Genomic DNA, 23,640 nt, shown 5'->3' with positions numbered 1-23,640 from the left:
GCAGAAACTGAATATCCGGATGGCGCAAGTGGCTCCGCACGCAGCGGTAATTCCGGCGCCCAGGCGAGCTTGGCGCCCCAAACTGAATTTTTAGCCATTAGTGTCTTTGGTACTAGGGGGTCTGTATTTTATTTATTTTTATGCTACATTCACCATTGTTGCACTGCACCCAAGGCAGCATTATTTGCAATACAGGCCAGTCCTGCTAATTCTGTAATAATAAAAAATATATAAAGCTGGTAGTGACATTTCAGCAGTGTATCTCATTGGATCACCAGTGTATATGTGGAGTTGTGGGGCACGTGTTCAATCCTCCATACCACTGAGTTCCTTATCTCAGCTGTGTCACTCAGGGAGCTGCCAATCAGAGGGTAGTAACATTCTTACAGGTGGGGTGAAAGCCAAGGACCTTTGTGCAGCTCCTAGTGGCGAGTACAGAAAGGTGCGGCCAGAGGTCTGGGAGCATGCAACCGACTGACCCTTTCGGGTTCTGTTGCTATATGGCTCAGAAATCCCAGGGAAAACACTGGAGCAGTTTTACCTGATAATGAAAAATAAAATGCCAGTAACACCTCAGAATTCCTATGACACCAGCAATGGGGGAAGGGATAAAAAATAAAATACGCCATATTGTTTGCATGGCATTAGATAGTGTTAGTATAGGGCGTTGTGGTGCCAACACTGCTTAACAGCACTTTACTGGTAACAGAACTTTGATCCATCTCTAATAACAGATCTTAGCAAACTTCAAATTCAACCCGTTGGTTTTTCAAAGCCTTCCTTTTAGGAATGTGGGAAGCCTGTGGGGCCTCATTTCTGCCAACACAAAGTACTCCTCTGTCAGGCATTGCTGAGTGTATGTCACAGGGCAAGCATCACCAGCAGACATCAGTGGCCTTGCTCAAACATTGCATCTCTGCTCCAACATTCGGGAAAATAAAACATCCTGAGCCATTGTGACTGATCTGTGCCTTCCCTGCACTTTCACCCCACAGCTGAGAATGACACTGCCAGTTTGGGTAACACACTGTTCGCCATTGAGGTGGCAAACTTTTTTTTCATTTTTAATGGAGGGAACTTTCTTCACTAATTCTTTGTGCTGTTTTTATAGCTAAGTCTCGAGAGGTAATATACATTACCTTAGGGCTATGCATTGAATCATAGAATCATAGAATGGTTACAGCACAGAAGGAGGCCATTTGGCCCATCGAGCCCATACCGACTCTCTGCAAGAGCACTTCAGCTAGTCCCACTCCCCCACCCTTCCCCGTAGCCCTTCAGGTACTTATCCAATTCCCTTTTGAAAGCCACGATTGAGTCTGCCTCCACCACCCTTTCAGGCAGTGCATTCCAGATCCTAACCACTCGCTCCGTAAAAAAGGTTTTCCTCGTGTTGCCTTTGGTTCTTTTGCCAAGCACCTTAAATCTATGTCCTCTAGTTCTCAACCCTTCTGCCAATGGGAACAGTTTCTCTCTATCTACTCTGTCTAGATTGTTTAATTCTTAGCAGAACATAAGCACATAAGAAATAGGAGCAAGAGTCGGCCATTTGGCCCTTCGAGCCTGCTCTGCCATTCAACAAGATCATGGCTGATCTTCTACCTCAACTCCACCTTCTCTCACTATCCCCATATCCCTTAATTCCCTTAGTTCCCAAAAATTTATCAACCTCTGTCTTGAATATACTCAACAACTGAGCATCCACAGCTCTCTGGGGTAGAGAATTCCAAAGATTCACAACCCTTTAAGTGACGAAATTTCTCCTCATCTCAGTCCCCTTATTCTGAGACTGTGACCCTGTGTTCTAGATTCCCCAGTCAGGGGAAACATTTTCTCAGCATTAACCCTGTCAAGCCCCTTAAGAATTTTATATGTTTCAATTAGATCACCTTTCATTCTTCTAAACTCTAGGGAATATAGGCCTACTCAATATCTCCTCATATGGTAATTCCTTCATCCCAGGAACCAGTCTAGTGAACCTTTGTTGCATTCCCTTTAAGGCAAGTATGTCTTTCCTTAGGTAAGGAGATCAGAACTGTACACAGTACTCCAGGTGTGGCCTCACCAATGCCCTGTATAATTGCAGTAAGACTTCTTTACTCATTTACTCTATTCCCTTTGTAACAAAAGCTAACATACCATTTGCTTTCCTAATTGCTTGCTGTACCTATAGAAACATAGAAACATAGAAGATAGGAGCAGGAGTAGGCCATTCGGCCCTTCGAGCCTGCTCCGCCATTCAATGAGATCATGGCTGATCATCCAAATTCAGTACCCTGTCCCTGCCTTCTCCCCATATCCCTTGATCCCTTTAGCCTTAAGAAATATATCCAACTCTTTCTTGAATATATTTAATGAACTGGCCTCCACCGCCCTCTGTGGCAGAGAATTCTGCATGTTAACTTTCAGTGATTCATGTACAAGGACACCCAGGTTCCTCTGAATGCAAACATTTCCCAGTCTCTCACCATTCAAAAAATATTCTGCTTTTTTGTTTTTCGTACCAAAGTGGATAACTTCACACTTCCCCACATTGTATTCCATTTGCCATGTTCTTGCCCACTCAGGTAAGCTGTCTATATCTCTCTGCAGCCTCTTTGCGTCCTCCTCACAGATTACATTCCCACCTAACTTTGTATCATCAGCGAACTTGGATACGTTACACTCCATCCCTTCATCTAAGACATTAATATAGATTGTAAATAGCTGAGGCCCAAGCACTGATCCTTGTGGTACCCAGCTAGTTACAGCCTGCCAACCCAAAAAAGTCCTGTTTATTCCTACTCTCTGTTTTCTGTCCATTAAGCAATCCTCAATCCATGCTAAAATATTACCCCCAATCCCAAGAGTCCTAATTTTGTCTAATAACCTCTTGTGTGGCACCTTATCGAATGCTCTTTTAATATCCAAATACACTACATCCACTGGTTCCCCCTTATCCATCCTACTAGTTACATCTTCAAAAAACTCTAACAGATTTGTCAAACATGATTTCCCTTTCATAAAAACCATGTTGACTCTGCCTAATCATATTACGATTTTGTAAGTGCCCTGTTACTACGTCCCTAATAATAGATTCTAGCATTTTGCCTACTACTGATGTCAGGCTAACTGGCCTATAGTTCCCCGTTTTTTCTCTTCCTCCTTTCTTAAAAAGCGGGGTTATGTTTGCTACCTTCCAATCCTTGGGGACTGTTTTAGAATCTATGGAATCCTGGAAGATTAATACTATCTCTGCAGCTACCTCTTGTAAAACCCTAGGATTTGTTGCCATTTTATCCCATTAATTTCTCCAGTACTATGTCTTTACTTATACTAATTTCTTTAAGTTCCTCATTCTCTCTAGACCCTTGGTTCCCCATTATATCATCTTTATTCATATATACTTAAAAGGGGACATTCAATGATATGAAAGTATTCCAGACATGTTTTAGGCTGGAATGGAGGCGAGATCAGCGAGGTGTTCGATATAGGAGCTCTAGAAGTGGGAAGCTACCGAGTCTCAACCGAAGTTGGGCCTTGGGCCTCGGGCCTTATTTCCATCATTCCGGTGAGCTGCTGATGCTAACTGGGTGACCAGAGGCCGCTCTCTGGTTTGCTCCACACTAATTTGGGTCAGCTATGACACTGGTAATGGTCCTCAGGTAGGTCCTGGAGGGAGGGGAATGCAAACAGGAAGCTGGGGGGGTGTGGGGGTGGTGGCGGGAGGGGGAGGGCAAGCACAGGCAGACCATTGTATTGCTCTGGAGCCTAGAGGAGCAGTTCTGCTCTTCCTGGATCCACATTACGGTATATTAAAACGAAAAAAACTTACCGTTTTGTTGGTGGCCTCCAGTGGTCCCTTTAAGTCCGCTGGTTAGGCTGCATAAGAACCCGAAAAACTGAGCAGACCAGGCCTGGTGCATGCTCCGCTCAGTTCTGCCGAATTTCAGAGCAGGTCTCCAATCAGGTTTTAGATCCCTCATTAGCAGTTTGGGAGAGGGGCTTTGGCACCGCAAAATTGGTGGGTTTTGCCCCCATTTTGCAACTGGGTCATTCCCTGCATCCAGGTCATTTGATGATATCATGGGCCACATTGGGATGGATGGAGGGTCTTCCCCAAATAGGGGCTGATCGAAATTTGTAACTTTGGTGTATCCTGATCCCAGTTAATTTCTCACTGCTTTCACTGCACTCCTGGCTGACCTATGGTGGTAATACACCACGGGGCCTGCGTATTTTTGGGGCCATTATGTAAATGCAAGTTGTTGAGCACTCAGTTACCCTGGTGCTTCCCCTTTGTGTGTGTTTTGTACTAGCTAAGGCAGCGCTCCATCTAAGTGACTCCTTAGTGAGAGGAGGCAGTGTGGAGGTTGGAGGCTCGGTGTCACTGCCTGCCTCTTTATGCTGAGTCATGAGATGGTCCTGCTGCTGCTGATGCCACATCTAATTCTGCGATGGTCGGCCAATCCTGCCTGCTAACTGGCACATGTCGAGTCATTAGAGTGGGCCGGCTATATGGCGTCATCAAAAGAGATATCTCCTTCATCATGCCAATTCCTGCCATTCCCCTGCTGCTGGCTATTCTCCCAGTGCATGTCCAGTGATTTGTCTGAGTGCAGAAGGCTGGGCAGCACTGAGAGGCAGCCCTATAGTATGGCTTTCTCAGCCTGATCCCTCAGTATGTTGAAACCAGACAGGAGAGTACATTGGAATCCAAGGTGTCTACACACGCTGTCAGACCATTCATTGGAGAAACTGCACCAAGGCATTAGGATTTTGGTCATTGGGGGTTCCTCTGCCAATGTCCGTGTGGTGGCTCGTCTCGCCACAGTGGTCTGAAATTTGGTTAGGTTGTCCTGCATCACTGCACAGATACGATTAGTGGACTTCTCCATAGTTGCCCCCAGACTTTGTTGCTGGACCAGAGATTTAGTGCAGTTTCCTCCACTCTTGTTCCCCTGTGATGTAACACAGGGGAATGGTGTTAGGAAGCAAAGCTACACCAAGATTTATAGCACAAGTGAAAGGGCCACTTAGCAGGTCCCTACTGGGCACTGGTTGAAAACAAGAATTTGCCAAGTAGGAAATTGTGGAAGCAGATTCCAGCGCTCTGCAGTACAACATATACCTGGGGGTGATACCAACAAACTACTACTTGGGATTGTGTTTCTCCATTAATGCAACAATTGACAGGCTGATCATTTAGACTCGCTTTGCTTACTTTGATACAACACTTGATTTTTCCCAAGAAGCAAAGCATAGAATTGCTTCACGCTCTGTATGAGGACTTTTACATAATTAAGAAATAAAATGACATCTTTACTATAGATTCTGTGAAAAATCTAGCTCAATGTAGTTAGTGAACATAATAGGTGTGACATATTTATTCATCTCTTGACACTATATCCTTTTTATTAGCACAGAAAATGAATTGCTACATTAAAGAAGGACCTTGGTCGTTGAGAGCAAGTACACTCAACTCTAATTAAATAAATACATAATAAGTGAATATTCCTGCTAAGTGAAATGAAATAGAAATTCAAATTCATTTTATAGGCTCTATTGTTTGTTCTCCCATTACTTAAATGGGAGCTATTAGTTCCCACTGAGTCAATACATTTGAACTGATTACAAAGTTTATCCCCTAATTTACACACCTTACTTATAAACTGCATGAATTCTACTTCTATAATCTGCTGAAATACAAAAAATTAACTAACAATATGGAACAACTTACAGTTTGGAAAAATTTTCACTACAGTTAAAAGTCTGTAAATAAACCTGACAACTCTACTTGAATGAATATGTAATCAGTTTGTACTAAAACACAAGTTTTAATAATTGCTAGTAAATGAACAAAATCTGATGGTGAACAGGTTATTCAATGAACAAGCTCATTCCATCATCCTGCCTGTTATATTTCCTGACTGAAGAAGCATGGAGCTCACAGCTCTTCTTAAACCTGCACTTACTGTGTTCTGCACAATGGTTCAATGTGCTTGCTGATCTATTGAAAGTGAAGAACTTTGATTTAAACAGTATCTCCACAGTACTGTGCAATCACAGCTTTCATGTATTAAGGGAATTTACTGGCCTAAACTTCTCCTCTGGGCCCCAGAGAAATAATCTGGGATGCTGCCACCCTGGGAACCGCCCCCCCCCGCCACACCCCCTCCACGATCACAACCTCCCTCCCAGAAGTACCGTTCAGCTGGCTGGGGCAACCGGATCTTGGTAGGCCTGTTTGGTGCCTTACTGTTAATGAGGCCACAGCTCAAAATCATTGTTGCTTTGAGTGCGGGTGACTGGCATTCTGCTGGTCAGCCTCCCAAAACTCAAATTCTACCCCAAGGAGTGAAGTCTGGGGGTGAAATACATCTTGGGCGGCAGTCAATGGAAAAAAAAATCGGGTGCAAGACAGGTTGCCGGGGCCCTATCCCCTGTTTTGCGCTTCAACCCAAGACAAATTTCATCCCCTCTCTCCTCTGTGATACAACTGTACAAATGGAAAGTAATTTGGTATTGTATTCCAGACAATTTAAAAAAAAACTTCAAAACCTGATGGCAATGTAACTCATACCTTATGTTTGGAAATTGGCGGTATGTCATTAACGCCCACTCTCATTTCATTCTCCAAAATGAATTGATCCCGAATCATCTGCTTTACTGTATTGTCCTGGAGACTTTCCCTCATCATTCCAAGAATACTTGAATCTATGTAAAATCAAAAGGTCAGCATTAACTCCCAGTTACAAATCCTTTCACTCAACACTTGCCTGGATGAGTGCAGCTCCGACAACACTCAAGAAGCTCGACTCCATCCAGGACAAAGCAGCCCACTTGATTGGCACCCCATCCACCGCCTTAAACATTCACTCCCTTCACCACCGGCGTACCATGGCTGCAGTGTGTACCATCTACAAGATGCACTGCAGCAACTTGTCAAGGCTTCTTCGGCAGCACCTCCCAAACCCACGACCTCTACCAACTAGAAGGAAAAGGGCAGCAGACGCATGGGAACACCATCACCTCCAAGTTCTCCTCCAAGTCACACACCATCCTGACTTGGAAGTATATCGCTGATCCTTCATTGTCACTGGGTCAAAATCCTGCAGCTCGCTACCTAACAGCACTGTGGGAGTACCTTCACCACACGGACTGCAGCGGTTCAAGAAGGAGGCTCACCACCACTTTCTCAAGGGCAACTAGGGATGGGCAATAGATCCTGGCCTTGTCAGCGACGCCCACATCCCATGAAAGAATAAAAAAAAACTACAGGATCTGGACACTGAACACCCTCTCCATTTTAGCAACAAGAACTTACATTTATATACTGCCTTTAATGTAAAGAATGTTGCAAGGTTCCACTGCCGATGTCCGTGGAGTGATTCACAGTTTGGCATAAAGAAAATGAACCCCGAACTCAGAAGGGAGAGATTAGGAGAGTAACTTGAGGCTTGTTTGAGAAGATTGGTTTTGAGAAAATTTTTAGAGGAGAGAGAGGTTGAGAGACAAAGGGGGAGAAATTCAATTGGTAAGCGCCTCCCGTTAGCGCCTGGTGGGGGTGCTAATGGGGTGCTAATGCAGTAGCACTGGGGCAAGGCGAATCCAGCACCGGACGCCAAATCCAGTCACCCCTTAGCACTGCTGCCAACAGTTAGCGCCTGGGGCTTTAGCGCCAGGCAGATCGTGATGTCAGTGAGCGTGCAAAGCTCACTCAGCACCCGATCTGCCAAATTGATTATCGCCCCCTGCCTTAGCGCCTCGCCGTGACAATGACAGGAAGGGAGGCATGAAGCAGGTGGATGGCGGCTCCAGGGGTGATATTTAAAGGGATGAATCATAGCTGTCAGGTTAGTATTGTTTCACTGCTTCCTTGTCAGTTTGCGATTGTGCAGGAGTTTAATTCAGTCATTTAAAGAATCTTTAGTATCAGGATTGTTGTGGCTACTAAAAATTTGTTACATTTATTCTGACAACATATCAAAGTGCGACACTTCATTACATTAATGGGGGTTGTACTGGCAGTCGACCTCGCCCTCCAGGATCTACTGCGGAGGGAGCGGAGGCAGCGAGAAAGATTGGAACATGTTGCCAGAGGGAGGAGGAGGGCCATCAAGGCTCTCAACAGGAGGCCTTACCCTCCGAGGGTATTCCGAGAGCACTTCTCCTACCTCCAGTTAAACGAGGAAGAGTGCATTAGAAGGCTCCGCTTCAGCAAGGAGGTGGTCACTGAACTCTGCTACCTCCTGCAACCAGACCTCCAGCTTCAGACCAGGGCAACCATGGCTCTCTCAGTGGCAGTCAAGGTCACTGTCACCCTCAGTTTCTTCACTAGCGGTTCCTTCCAGTCTGCAACAGGAGATATAGCGAACATCTCGCAGTTTGCTGTCCATCGCTGCATCCGTTAGGTCACAGAGGCTCTCTACAGTAGGAGAACGGACTACATTTCCTTCCCCATCACCAGAGAGAAGCAGGACGAATGTGCATGTGGTTTTGTCAGGATAGCGGCCTTCCCCATGGTGCAGGGCGCCATTGACAGCACCCATGTAGCTTTGCGGGCACCGCATAACAATCCTGAGGTCTTCTGTAACCGCAAAGGCTGCCATTCACTTAATGTGCAGTTGGTGTGTGACCACAGACAGCGAATCTTCACCATCAATGCTGGCTATCCTGGCAGCAGCCACGATGCCTTCACCCTGCACCAGACCAGTGTGCCAGCACTCTTCCAGCCACCACATCAAGCTCGCGGCTGGCTGGTCGGTGACAAGGGCTATCCGCTCTCCACCTGGCTCATGACTCCCCTCTGCAACCCCAACACTCCTGCTCAGCACTCATATAATGAGAGCCATGCTGCCACCAGGAACATCATTGAGCAGACCATCGGGGTATTCAAGCAACGGTTCCGCTGCTTTGACCGTCGGGAGGAGCCCTGCAGTATTCACTGGAGTGGGTGTCCCATTTCGTCATAGTCTGCTGCATGCTCCACAACTTGGCCATCAATTGCGGGACCACGTCAGGAGGAGAAGCGGAGGAGGAGGAGGAGGGGGATGAGGAGGAAGAGGAAGCCGAGGAGGAAGAGGAGGAACAGGAGCGAGGGAGGAGGTAGCCATTCAATCAGCCTTCTGGAAGTGTGGTCCCTGACTGCCTCATCAGACTGCGGTTCCAATAAATTAAACCCCAGATCCCCGTTGCTCACCACATCCCCATCATTCCATCCCTGTCGCAGGCCATGTTACAGTGCAAAGCTGAAATGAGAGACACCACAAAATCATCCAAAGCCAATTAATAAATTGATCAATAATCAGTGAACACATATTCACAACAATATTAACTATTCACCCTTGTGCAATCACTTAGTGCCTCTCATTACTGTGCCTTTGCCTACTCTAGTGCTCCTACGAAGTGTTGGCCCAGTGGCTGCAGCATGGCTGGTGGAAGGCTGCTGAGTGTCTGTACGGGAGACTTCAGATGGCCTTGCTGGACGCCCTCAACCAGCTCTGGGCCTCGAAGGCCCAGCTGTAGACTGCACCACCTCAGCATGGGCGGCAGCAGTCTGGGCTGGCTGGATGACAGGCAGCGACAAGGGCAATGGCGGAGTGGCAGTTGTGGGAGCAGGAATGCTGTCATTCTGAGAGAGGACAGCAGGTTTCTGCTGCACTGACCCACTGGCACTCGCCCAGGGCAGCACCTGAGCATCTCTACCAGTCTGCTGGAGCACAAATTGCTGGCCTGCTGTGACACTGTAAAAGTGCCAGTGGACAGCCCAGCCATGATGGCAGCAGTCAGAGCTTGCGAGGCATCAAGCTGAGGTTGCATGAGAGCAATCTGAGAATTGATGGCACCAAGCATAGGCGGCATTACAGAACTTAAGACGCTGCATGGCTCCCGCCTGTGCTGCAATGGAAGCTGCGACATCGCCCATCACACGTGGCATGAGGTCTGGGTCACCATGGTCTCTCTGGGAGTCCACCATCCTTTGCAGACTGCAAATGATGGGCTCCATGGAGTGCGCAGAGCTCTGTGCAATGTTAGAGGAGGATTCCTCCGCGCTCCTTACCATTGCCGAGAGGCTCTCAGGCACCCTTGCCATTGCACCTATCATCTCCGTGTGCATGCCCATCACCCTTCTTCTAAAGACCTCCCCATCGAGGTCCTCATCTGAGTCCTGTGGAGCAGAACTCACATGTGAACTTGCCTTCCGGGGAGCTGACTCCCAAGCTCCCCTTTCCCCCTGACCTTGCTGCAGCCCGCTCGTCCCCAGTGCATCACCCTGTGCAGATCCCACTACTATAATAGCCTCTAAAGAACACGTAGTGCTAGTATCTGAGCTGGTGCCTGCGGGTGAGACATGTTCTTCGTCCTCCTCTTCTCCCGCCTCGCTCTCTATGGTACCCTCAGAGACAGGTTGTTCAGGTGTTTGCTCATTATCTGAAAGCATAAAGGCACAAGAGTCGGATTAAGGTGAGGGGAGGTGGGCAGGAAGGAAGAAAAGCATGCATACAGCATGATTAGCTGGAAAGTGGGAAAGGCTTGTGGGGTGAGGGGGAATTGAGATGTGAGAAGAAGGAGTAGGGATGAACATAGCGTTATTTTCCCCAAGGGGGTCAACATCGCCGGTGGCCACGGCGCCCACCACCTGGCACCCAATAATCTCTAGCACACTATTCTCCAGCTCAGAAAGTGGTTGTGTGTCAAGTTGTCCCCCGCCTGTGCAGTCCTGCTCCCTCCTGTTGTGAGCCACCTTAGACTGCAAGAGAAAGGAAAGTGTGTGAGTGAGTGTGGAGCAATGTGTTTGGGAGATATGCCTACCATAGTTGAATAGCTGTCATTGTGAGCAAGGTGCGAGACGTGGGTGTGAGTGTTGGTAGGTGGAGATTGTTGGTGGGTGAGTGCTGAGGGTGTGGTGCTTTGGCCAGTGTGTGAAGACTGTGGTTCAGATGGTGGTATGTAGCATTTGTTGAAGCATTGACTCACCCTGACCACCCAAGTGAGGTTGTTAAATTTCTTCCTGCACTGTGTGTGGGTCCAGGGGACCACAGTGCTGCCTGAGATCTGCTGGGCTACCTCCCTCCACATGGCACGGAAGACTTGCAGCGAGGGCCTCCTGCCACTTGCTGGGTAGAGCCCCGCCCTCTGTCTCTCCATAGCGAAGACCAACACCTCCAAATCCTGGTCATAGAATCTGCGAGCTCTCTCCCTGGGCCATTGATCTGCCATAATGACGCCTCCTTCAGTGGTCCGGTTCCTTCACCTTGGCCTTCTGCTGCTTGCTGAGACAGCTGCAGAACCAGCAATGCTGAGAATGAGGTTCTGCAGCATGATTGAACCTCCCCTTTAAGAACTGGAAAGAGCCTGTGGCAATGATGACCAGTGATTAGGCTGCACCTAAAATTGCTTAGTGCTTTGAGTCTAACGCCACTGAGCTAGGTCATTAGCGCTTGATTTAGCGCTCCCATTCCTTCTTTGTGCGATGACACTGAATTTTGCATGCAGCGAGATTCATTAGCACCTGGTGCTAAATCTCAAACTTTTCCAAAGTTAGCACCCACTCCTGGGCGATAATGAATTTCTCCCCCAGAAAGCCTTAGGAAGGCAATTTCAGAGAGTAGGCCTGTGGTGATTATTCTTTATGTTTAGTAAGAAGTATTGTGATTGGTTGTTTGTTTCCTGCCTTGGGATATATGTTGTAACCTCATTGGTAGTTGATGTCATGTGATTTGTGGTGGCCATCTTAAATTCAGTTCTTTCCAGCCTTTAGTTGGGACTGGGTGTTGAAGATGTGCTACAGGATTTTTAAGTTAATAAAGCCTAGGTTAGAAAGGCAAATCTATTCTTTATTTCAATTTATTAACTTTATGTCAGAATGGAGCGATATCTTCAACCAGAACGATTCAATGCTGACCCTAATTCTGCAGGAGTGGATGATAAATGGAAACACTGGTATTGTACATTTAAAAACTTTTTGGGCGTGTTGGATCAAGAGTCTCTAAATAAGCTGAATATGCTGATCATGGTGGCATAGTGGTTAGCACTGTTGCCTCACAGCGCCAGAGACCCGGGTTCGAATCCGGCCTCGGGTGACTGTCTGTGTGGAGTTTGCACATTCTCCCCGCGTTTGCGTGGGTTTCCTCCGGGTGCTCCGGTTTCCTCCCACAGTCCAAAGATGTGCGGGTTAGGTTGATTGGCTATGATAAATTGACCCTTAGTGTTAGGGGGATTAAATACGTGGGGTTACGGGGATAGGGTGGGATATGTGTTGGTGTAGGGGTTACAGGGATCGGGTGGGATATGTGTCGGTGCAGGCTCGATGGGCCGAAATGGCCTCTATCTGCACTGTGGGGTTTCTGTGATTCTGTGAACTACATTGCTCCGGATGTGTATAAGTATATTTTGGACTGTAAAACTTACGAAGTGGCTATTTCTACATTGGAAAAGATTTTTGTTAAACCAAAGAATGAGGTATTTGCACGTCACCTTCTATCTGCCCGTAGGCAGCAGGTGGGAGAATCTTTGCATACTTATTTACAAGCACTTCGGTGCCTTAGTGTTAACTGTAATTATAAGGCCGTGACGGCTGAAGAATATAAGGAAGAATCGGTACGGGATGCTTTTATTAATGGATTACTGTCTAGATCAATTCGTCAGCGGTTGTTAGAAAATAAGACTTTGGATCTTAAGAGTGCTTTTGAGCAAGCTTCTACATTGGATGTGGCTCAGAGAAGTTCGGATTCTTATGCTCTTTTTAATCGGCCTGTGACTGTGGTTTCGGCAGTTCCGGATGAAAAGGAATTATGTGGACTTAATTATGTGGTTTACTAGATTCTGAAACAGTTTCTACTTCAGCGGCTGTTGCCTCTAGGATTCAGAAGTGTTATTTTTGTGGGAACTTCCGGCACCCTCGTCTGAAGTGTCCTGCTCGGGAGGCTGTGTGTAGTAAATGCGGCAAGAGAGGTCATTACGCACATGTGTGTAAATCATCAGGTTCAATTACCTCCTCTGTGACTATTCAGCCTTTAGATAGGGTGTTTATTGCATCAATTTCTGCTGCATTTGCTCATGGCCTAAACAAAGCTATAGTTACGGCCCAAGTTAATGGGTTGGAAGTGAAGGCCCTTATAGATACGGGCAGTACCGAGAGTTTTATAAGTCTTCAGTTTGCAAAGGAGAAGCATTTGAAAATTTCACCTGTTTCCTATCAGGTGTGTATGGCTCAGACGACTCTCACTTCACAAGTAGCTGGTTGTTGCCTTGTGAAATTGATTCTTCAATAGAGAAAGAGGCGTATGCAATAGTAGAAGCACTGCGTAAATGGAGACATTATTTATCGGGGCGACATTTTACGTTGGTAACTGATCAAAAGTCTGTGTCCTTTATGTTTGATGTCAAACATTTTGGAAAGATTAAGAATGATAAAATAATGAGGTGGAGGATTGAGTTGGCATGTTACCATTTTGATATAGTTTATCGTCCGGGGAAGGATAATGTTGCTGCTGATGCGCTGTCGAGGGCTTATTGTTCTGTGATTCACGGAGATACGCTTATTAATCTTCACAATGCCTTATGCCATCCTGGGGTTACGAGGATGATACACTTCGTACGCAGTAAGAATTTGCCCTTTTCAGTTGAAGACGTCAAGCGGATGACTTCATCATGTTCTATCTGTGCTCGGTGTAAACCGAATTTCTTTAAGCCTCAACGAGCTCATCTTATAAAGGCTACTTCTCCTTTTGAACGTTTGAGCGTCGATTTTAAGGGGCCTCTTTCTTCAACTACTCAAAACCGATATATATTTACTGTTGTGGATGAGTTTTCAAGGTTCCCTTTTGCTTTTCCTTGCGCAGATGTATCAGCTGCTACAGTTATCAAATGTCTGACTCAACTTTTTGTCATCTTTGGGATGCCTGCGTATATCCATTTGGATCAGGGAAGTTCTTTTATGTCTTCCCAGTTGAAGGAATACCTTCAGAGTCGGGGAATTTCTACTAGCAGAACTACCCCATATAATCCCCAGGATAATGGACAGTGCGAACGATACAATGGGGTGATCTGGAAAGCAGTTATGTTGGCTTTGACATCCCGGAACCTTAAGAATACACAGTGGGAAATGGTACTGCCTGATGCCCTGCATTCCATTAGATCATTGCTTTCAACGGCTACTAATGTGACCCCCCATGAAAGGCTCTTTAACTATCCGCGGAGATCTACTACGGGATATTCGGTACCTTCATGGCTTACTATGCAGGGACCTGTGCTGCTTCGGCGCCATGTTAGATTGTCAAAATATGATCCTTTAGTGGAGGAGGTGGAGCTGTTGGAGGCAAATTCCCAATATGCTCATATTCGATTCCAAGATGGGAAAGAAAGTACCGTTTCAATTAAAGACTTGGCTCCTTGTGGTGGCCAGCCTTTTCTGAGGATATTAACAATAGTCATGATTCAGATAATGTGGATGCTGTTACAGATACTACGAATATTTCCAATCCGACTGCAGATAATTATACTTCTATTAGTCAGCCCTCGATGGATGTTAATGACCGTCCCAGTTTACCTCCTGATGGGATTTCTAATCTGGAAACCGTTGAAAATCGGGATATGGATAGCCTTCCTGCAGAAGATACTTCTGTGTCTCCTGGTGTGGGAGGGCAAGGAATTTCACCAAGGTTAAGAAGGTCGACACGAACAAGATATCCGGTCGACTGATTGAAAATGGACTTTTAAATTGGTAGTAATGTTTTAAAATTGTTGAAATATTATATTATATTGTTTTAGTTGAGAGATATTTAATACTTATGTGCAATGTTACTATTTGTTGTTGCTCACTTAGTATTGTGTGATGTTGAATAGTTTTATTTTGTCTGTGCATAGTTTTAGTTGTAAATAATTAATTATAAATTGTAATGGTTATTTAGGTTGGAGTATATTTTAAAAGGAGGGGTGAATGTGGTGATTATTCTTTATGTTTAGTAAGAAGTATTGTGATTGGTTGTTTGTTTCCTGCCTTGGGATATATGTTGTAATCTCATTGGTAGTTGATGTCATGTGATTTGTGGTGGCCATCTTAAATTCAGTTCTTTCCAGCCTTTAGTTGGGACTGGGTGTTGAAGATGTGCTACAGGATTTTTAAGTTAATAAAGCCTAGATTAGAAAGGCAAATCTATTCTTTATTTCAAGGCCTCAGGCAGCTGAAGGCTCTGCTGCTAATAGTGGGATGAAGGGAGAGAGACAATAGGACGATTTAACGATAAGGACGATGACTTAAAAGTTCACACTTTGGGAGGCAGGACCCAATGTAGGTCAGTGAGGGTGGTGGGTGAGCAGGACTTAGTGCAAACCAGATGTAGGTGGTAGGGCTTTGCATAGGTTGGAGTTTACAGAGAGTGAAGGGAGAGGGTCAGCAAGGAGAGCATTGGAGTTGTTAAGTCTGGGGTTGAAAAAGCTATCTATAAACAGTGAAGGGATTGAGTTGGAGCTGAGATAGGGCAGAGGCAGAGATTTGCAGAGTTGGAAGTAAGCTGTTTTTATGGCGAGGAGCATATGGGGTTTGAAACCAAGTTCAAGGTCAAACAGGACACCAAGTATACAAATAGTGTCGTTGAAATAAAAACAGAAAATGCTGGAGATACTCAGCAGGTCAGGCAGCATCATTGACCTTTCGTCAGAACTGGAAAAAAGCAGGAAATGGAACAGATTTTTAAGCAAGGGTAGGGGCTGGGAAATGGGGGAGGGGATGAAAGAACAAAAGGGAAGGTCTGTGATAGGATAGAAGGCAGGAGAGGTTAAGAGACATTAAGAGATATTCAAGGCAAAAGGAGATGGTAATGGAACAGGTTAAGAAACAAAGGATGGCTCTAGTGTCATTGAGCCTGAGGAAATGGTCAAGGAAGGAATTGGTGGCAAGGGGGTGATAGTGGGGAGCAGAGACGATGGCTTCGGTCTTCCCAATATTGAGCTGGAGGAAGTTGTGACTCATCCAAGACTGAATGTTGGGACAAGCAACCTGATAGCTTAGAGGAAGTTGAGGGGTCAAAGGAGGTGGTGGAGAGGTACAGCTGGGTGTCATCAGCGTACATGTGGAAGCTAACCCCATGTCTGCAGATGATGTCACCAAAGGGCAGCATGGAGATGAGGAACAGGAAGAGCTGAGGATAGATCCTTGGGGAACTCCAAAGGTAATTGTACAGGGGTGGGAAGAGTAGTTATTGCTGGAGATGCTCTCTCTAGGTTTGGATAGGTAAGAATGGAACTGTACAAAGTTGGATGTCAAAGGAGAGGCATTGGAGGAAGATTGTGTGCTCATTTGTGTTGAATGCTATAGAGAGGTTGACTACGACAAAGGAGGGATAAAGCACCATGGTCACAAACACGGAGGATGTCATTTGTGACATTGCTTAGGGTTAATATAAATATTAAATTTACAAATGGCATTTGGCCGGTTTTGTTGGTCAGGAGACCTATTCTGTGTCGACTTGTTAAACCTTACATTGCCACCTGCTTTGGAGGGTTTTGCTTTTAGTTTGTCTCTGTGATAGGGCAAAATGTTGGAAAAGAAAAGAAATGTCACCGTCAATGTTGCATATTTTCATTGGAGAATCGGAAACAAGGCTGACTCTCCTGATGGCTCAACAGGTGAAGACAAGTTGTAACATTGTGTAGCTGAGCCATGCAGATCAGGAATGTTCCAGGTTCAATCTCCTGACTCTGCTGAATTAGCTGATGTCAGCCAAGGTGATGGGAGGGGAGTCATAATTGACCTCAGTGCCTCTGAATTAGAAAGGGGAAAGTTATCCAGGAGTCTCCTCTCTTCTTTGATACCCAATGACCCCTTGCTGGAAAGCGCATATATATGTGAACATTGGATTACGGCAGGTTAGGGTTCCAATGTGGTGCCCCTACATTGGAATAAAGTGCTGACACTCCTTGTCAAGGCTAATACATTAACAACAACCAGTGGTTGGCAAGTAACACTTTAAGAACTTAGCAAGGAGTCAATGGGCTCGATTTTGCCACTGGGGCGGGCTGGGGGCGTGTCAGCCGCTTTTCGTGTTAGCCACCCAACTCCAATTTGATGTGGGAAAAATATTCGATTTTCACCTAATTGGGCAATTGATTTCCAGCGTGTGGGAACCCCTGGCCCACTTATTCTTTCCATCCTGAAAGTCGCCTCTGATGACGTCATCAGTGCTGGTGGATTTAAGGCCTGCAAGCAGCCTTGCTTCCTTTGTAGACTGCAAACCTTATGCCCTTTGGTGTGATAGATTCCTCCAGCCAATATGTCCAGCAATAGGCCAAAGTCTGCACCAAGGTTCGATAACGCCGCCCTGCAAGCTCTGGTGGAGGGAGCAAGATGAAATAAGGAGGTGCTCTTCCCTTCCTCAGGGAGGAAGAAGCCTCCCCAGCAGACGAAAGCTGTGTGGATGCAAGTGGCCCAGGAGGTCAACTCTTTGTCTATGTGCCGCAGAACCTGGCTGCAGTGCAGGAAGAGGTTTCATGACCTTCTGCTCACTGGAAAAGTGAGTATGACTTTCCCATCACCCTCAATCTGATCCCCATTGCCTCTCCTCACCAGCACTCAGCTTTGACAACCTCTTCCTCCACATCTCACTTGACACTGACATCCCTGCAGCCTTACCCATTCCCTCTCTCTCTATGGGCACATTCACCTAACTATTCGACTATGCAGCCCTTACATTCCCTATTGCTGCGATGCTATGAAAACAACTTATAACATACAGGGAGGGCCCTTGGTCTTGTCACCTCACTCCATCTTGGTCTCCTTCTAACAATCAATGATATGGATTCTCTACACTCACTCCTTCATTCTCACTCAAACTCCACTTGTCTCCCTCATTGCAGGAAAAGAGAGCTCACAATAAGAGGGAAAGAGCGAGGACAGGAGGAGGTCCACCCTCAGTAGCACAGCTCCGCCCCAGGAGGAGGCGGCCCTGGAGATCGTGGGAGTGGAGGAGGATGCGCAAGTGGGAGACGGACAGACGGGTGCATCACAGCAAGCTGGTGACAGAATAGTTTATCATCTCTCTCATTGACGTTGCATGAGTCACTGATAATGAATCTGATGCTCTAACCGATTGACTTTTGATCATCTGCAATATTCAATGTGCATGTAACCTTGACCTCACTCTTTCCTTTACTCTCCCACAGGACCATCGAGAGCCTCCGTCCCCACTGTCCAGGAGGAAGAGCCTGAGCTTCCAGACTCCTCAGAGGAAGCTGCAACCTCTGAGGGCGCTCCGTCAGCAGAATTAAGCGCACCCTGCACCAGCACAGACACTCACACCTCGGTGGGACCTTCGGGACATAGAGTAGAGTTGTCACCTGCTGTGTCACAGCTCACAAGTGAGCATCAGCAGATGGTGGAGACAGGGACAGCAGTGGAGAGTCCTCGTCGGAGGGCGCAGGATGCTCCCAGCTCGGCTCCGCTTCATGTCGACCCTGTGCCTCCGGGTCCATCCAGAAGGACAGCAGTGCTGGAACTCCAGGAACGGTGCAGGAGTTTCTGGCAGGTTTTGCCTCCAGGGTCACTGCGAGTGTGGAGCGAATGGAGGAGTCCATCGCTAACATGAGCAGAGCCTTTGTGGAGGCGTTGGCGCATGAATGCATCACCACAGAAAGGATGGCAACCTCCGTGGAAAGGATGGCTACCGTAGAGGAGAGGATGGCTATGGCCATGGAGGTTTGAAGGAATAGCCATGATTCAGAGAAATACACGATACTATGAACAGAATTCTGATATTATTAATAAAAGACATACTGGGCTAGAAATTCAGTTAGGGGCGCCCAGCTCGCCTGGGCGCCGGAATTACCGCTGCGCGCGGAGCCACTTGCGCCAGTGGGAAATTCAGTTTCAGCGCCCCAAGTGGAAGCCGGCCGCTAAACAAGGGTTTCGGCGCCCCACTTGGGGCGCTGAAACTGAATATTGGCGTGTAAAGTGCCGCAGCGCCACCCGCTGCGGCACGACAGTCTGTGGTACTGCAGGCCTTCCTCTCATTCTTAAGGGGGAGGTGCCTGCAACAGCGCGATCCCCGCTCGCGAGTGCCGGCAAATGAGCCTGGCACCAAGGAGAAGTGCCGGGCTCTCTGGAAACAGCCGGCAATGCCGCGGGGGGGGGGGGGTGTAGGAGGCCGGGGAAGGAGGAGCAGGCAGGCGGCCGCCGAAAAAGCGGCCGGCCGCACCTCCACCTTAACTCGCCCCAGTACCGGCACAGGTAGGCCCCGTGTACCGGTCGCTGTTTGCGGCCGGCGCGGGGGAGGCGGCAGCAACCAAATATGGCCAGCGGGGCGATAGCGGGGCGCTGCGCACACCGATGACGTCATCGGTGGCGGCGCAGCGCTAATGGCTAACGCCGCCATTAGCGCCCCGCTAAATATCGCGGTAGGTTTGCACAGTGGCGCAAAAGCCCTCTTTGGGCGCAAACTGGTGGCGCAGGCCACTGAATTTCTAGGCCACTGGGTTTAAAAGACACAAGTCTCAGCAGACAAGGCTGTAAACAGAATACAGGCTTCTGAGATAAAGATCATTTGATAACAAAGTTGTAAACAGGCTTTGAAATGGGAAAGGGATATTGACCAAGAAACTAAGACCCTATTGAAAAGCAAAGACTTGCTTCCGAAGAGTCTAGGGTTTGGAATGAACACAATGAGAAGACCCAGTTTAAAGTGTTAAGAGCTAACACGTTGAAACAGAAATACAAACATTAAAAGAGCCATGTGCCTTTGTAAAAGTAACATCAAATAAGACAGGAAACACGATTAAATATGCAACCAATTGAGATAGCTAGAAATGCATGAACCACTCTGGTCAAAGTATCTCTAATATATACATAGTAAAAACCATACCAACAAGGACACTTTGAAGATATGACTTCAATGGAGACACCAAGCAATTGCATTGTGTTTGTATTAAACTTGGAACACCATGAAGTCAAAATGTCTGCTAAAAAGCAGTTAAGCCAATATTAAGAATTGAATGAAGAATCTTCGACAAGAATGACATCAAACAGAAACCATAGCTGTCATTGTTTTTATGATGGTTTTTGGAGCACCTAAAGGTAGAGAAATAATTATGCATGCAATAGTAGAATTGATAGTAAAATAGAAAGCATTCGAAAGAGGTATCAATAAAGACAATTAGCTGACATCAGCAGAGAACATCAAAGAAGAAACCACTGCCAAAAGGGTATAAAAATAAAACCTTTTTCAACAGAAACTCAGAACAGGCTGAACGGGCAAAGCATTTCTCAACTTTCCAGAGGCATCTCTGTAAGTCTTTAACTATGAGTCTTGGGAAGTCAAAGTGATTGATTTTGGTGGATGTTCTGGATTTAGAAATAAGTAAGAAATAAGAAATGTAACAAAGTAGAGATTTGAGAATAAGGATCTCTGAGAAATAAGAAATGTAAGCTAATTGTATTTTGAATTGTTAATGTTGCGACTGATTCAACAGATGTTAACTGAATGTCGGCTCTTAAATAAAACGATATATTTTTAGAATTGTCTCAAAGAGTAAATCTGCATAGACTCGCGAACCCACAAATTCTGTACACTCTTTTGTAATGAGTTGCAGAATTCTGAGGGGTATTCCGGACCCTTATAATATCCGGAAGGTTACAGTCTAGTTCAACTTATTAAAAGTACTATCTGGAGGACAGTAACATCTTCAGTCGTTCCGTTCCTTTAGGAAGAGATAGCCTGAATCTTTAGACCCATTTAAGCGTCTTATGGAATTTGGCTATCTCTAACTTAAGTTGAAGGTGAACGTCTGGGGAATATGCCTGATCTGGGATAGCCCAAAAGGGCTAGGACTGTAATTATCCCTTCAGAGGAGCTTAGTCACCAGGGTCGTGAAAACATGGTCATTGTTCACAATAGACTGACATCTCTTGAGGAGCGATGGTCAGCTATTGAGCATACAAACCAAACATTCATGCAAGTCCTTGGGACTAGGACTTCCAGTACAGAAATGAGTCCTCATGGCCCCCCTGAAGTGCAGCAAGGTGCTGTCAAGCCACTTGCTAGCTCTGAAGTGGGGCTGACCCATGAGAGGGATGTTGGTGGCAGACAGCAAGGAAGTGGGGGCTCCTCTCCAAGCGTTCACACGACCATGCCACTGCAAAGCTCTCGGTCAGAGCCCCACCAGAGTCCCCACCTAACTGAGATCGGCGTCTCAACCCCTGCACAGCCGCAGGAGCAGCAGACTGTTGACGAACCCTCACAGGTTCGCAACCCCAGAGGACGCCCGCCAAAGGTGTCGAGACAGGAGCAGCAGGAAAGTGAGCAAGGGGCCTCCACATCTGCTGAAGCCACAGGGGAAGCACTACGTAGAAGTACGCGTAAGAGGAAGATAATGCAAAAGTAGTCACAAGGGTAGTCACTTGGGTGTAATGTTGTGTTTATTTTTAAAATGCCATCACTTACTTATTGTCATAAAAAATTCTGATGGGAAACTTGCAGTTGTGGTGTGTGTCATTTCGCAAATGGGACTTCCACATTGAGGGCTTAGGGTAACTTGCAATTGTCAGTATGGTGGTCAGAGTGATAGGAATCCGCAGGTTCTTGGCCATTATCGATGGTCTGATAAGAATGTGCGAGGCAAAAGTGTTTGATTGTGCAGGCTAAGCAAATCTGGCCAAGATGAGTGCATCCCTTGCATCCCGGGTAGCAATGTGGTCGCGCGCTGGCACCTTCTGGCCTGTGCAGCTTCAGGTGGGTGAGCAGCAGCTTGGAGCTCCTGCTGTTGCTCCTGCAGTTGGTGCTGCTGTTGTTCAGGGTTCTGCTGCTGTCGTGGCTGGTGTTCGTCCGAATCTGATGTCCAGGAGGAAAGGAAATAAATGGTTCCCATTCTTCTGGTATATACCTCAGTTGAGGAAGCGCTCATTCAAGGTGGGGAGAGGGGTTTCCCAGGAGGTCACACTGGAGATGGGTGTCAGGCTCCAAACTTCCACAACAATGAGTAGGCCTGTTAAAAGTTCCCCCAGACCTGAGACAACAAAGTTCTGCCACCTGCAAATGATGATTGGTGAAAACTCCTTTTTAATGGTGGAGCTGCAGCTGTTAGTAAGCAATCCACTTGTGCTGCTGCCAGGTTTCACTGGCATGTTTCAGAGGAGGCGTGCAGCACATGGGAAAACTGTTAAAATCAGAAAGGCCTCTCAAAATGGGATTATAGAGGCACTTAACTGGTTGTTAAGGGCCTTAAGGGCCTATCCCACCTCTTGGAGGCGGGATGGAGACAGGGTCAGAAAACTCGCATGTGGGAAAAATGCTCGGAGGCGGGATGGAGGCAGGATTGGGCCCGCCTGTCAGTTTTTGCGATTTTAACACCTCACATGACTCCAATCCTGCCTCATTGGGCCTGGCAAAATCGAGCCCTATGCCTTGAGAAGAGAAAAGGAGTGAAATGAAGGCAGAAAAATGGTGGAGAAAATTAGTAAGAAGCAAGCCCTCTAAACAAGAATAAGTGGCTTCCAAAATTTTAGGTGATGTAATCCTCCCACTGGCATATCTTTAGTGAATTGAATATTGTAATACCTTATTAAAAAAACAGATTTTCAGTTCCGCATAAAGACTAATTTATTAAATTATCTAGGGGTGAGTACTTAACATTCAAGCAACTTGCCACAGGAGTAACCATCCCCTTTAATAGGAATACATTAATGATGGAAATGTTTTACTTGCTACAAGGATACTGGAGCAACTCTTTCTACTTTTCCCCTCATGAGTTTTCTTCTGTAACAGATCACTGAGTCAGTCAGCGGTTGGTTTTACAATCAAGATGTTCAGATGACATTGTCAACTTTGAGAGCCACTTTAAACATATTAGAATTATCTGCATGGGGCAGATGACGTTATATAATTGGATCAGATTCACATTAAGAGATGAGAGTTACTAATCAGCAATCTATTCCAAATTCACTTTGGGCCCCAAGTACACCCTATACCAACAATAGAATTTTAAGGGTGCAAAATTCTGAACTGCTACAGTAAGCCTGAGCATTTACACCAGTGTGACTTTGACGTGCTTGATTTTGGTTATGTTGGAGTTTTGATTGGAGAGTTCTGAATACTTGGGATGGCAGGAATGACGTATGAGGAGAGATTGGGTCGATTGGGCTTGTACTCACTGGAGTTTAGAAGAATGAGAGGTGATCTCATTGAAACTTATAAAATTCTGACAGGACTGGACAGACTTGATGCAGAAAGGATGTTCCCGATGGTCGGGGAGTTCAGAACCAGGGGACACAGTCTAAGGATAAAGGGTAGGCCATTTAGGACAGAAATGAGGAAGAATTTCTTCACCCAGAGAGTGGTGAACCTGTGGAACTCTCTACCACAGAAGGCGGTGGAGGCCAGTTCATTAAATATATTCAAGAAGGAGTTGGATATATTTCTTAAGGCTAAAGGGATCAAGGGGTATGGGGAGAAAGCAGGGACCGGGTACTGAATTTGGATGATCAGCCATGATCGCATTGAATGGCGGAGCAGGCTCGAGGGGCCGAATGGCCTACTCCTGCTCCTATCTTCTATGTTTCTATGTTCCAAGAATGAGCAACATATTATAAACAGGGCTTGTCAGTCTGGAAATTACTGTGAGCAATGTTATTGCATAAACATTTAAGGTTCTCCTATTTCCACTATTTTA

The 23,640-nt window shown here is 46.4% G+C and overlaps 1 protein-coding gene across 1 annotated transcript in view; it reads right to left on the bottom strand.

Moving 5' to 3' along the window:
- Nucleotides 1-23,640, bottom strand: part of LOC147112804 (PC3-like endoprotease variant B) — an 845,811-nt gene that overhangs the window by 71,462 nt on the left and 750,709 nt on the right. The window contains exon 12 of the mRNA XM_085998224.1: nucleotides 6,563-6,696. Within this exon, the coding sequence (XP_085854350.1) occupies nucleotides 6,563-6,696 (134 nt within the window). The remainder of the gene's footprint in view (nucleotides 1-6,562; nucleotides 6,697-23,640) is intronic.

Source organism: Somniosus microcephalus, chromosome 9 (genome assembly GCF_052327205.1).
Source record: "Somniosus microcephalus isolate GS21.2 chromosome 9, FLI_Smic_1.0, whole genome shotgun sequence".
NCBI lineage: Eukaryota > Metazoa > Chordata > Chondrichthyes > Squaliformes > Somniosidae > Somniosus > Somniosus microcephalus.
This window is presented reverse-complemented; position numbering and strand designations above follow the sequence as displayed.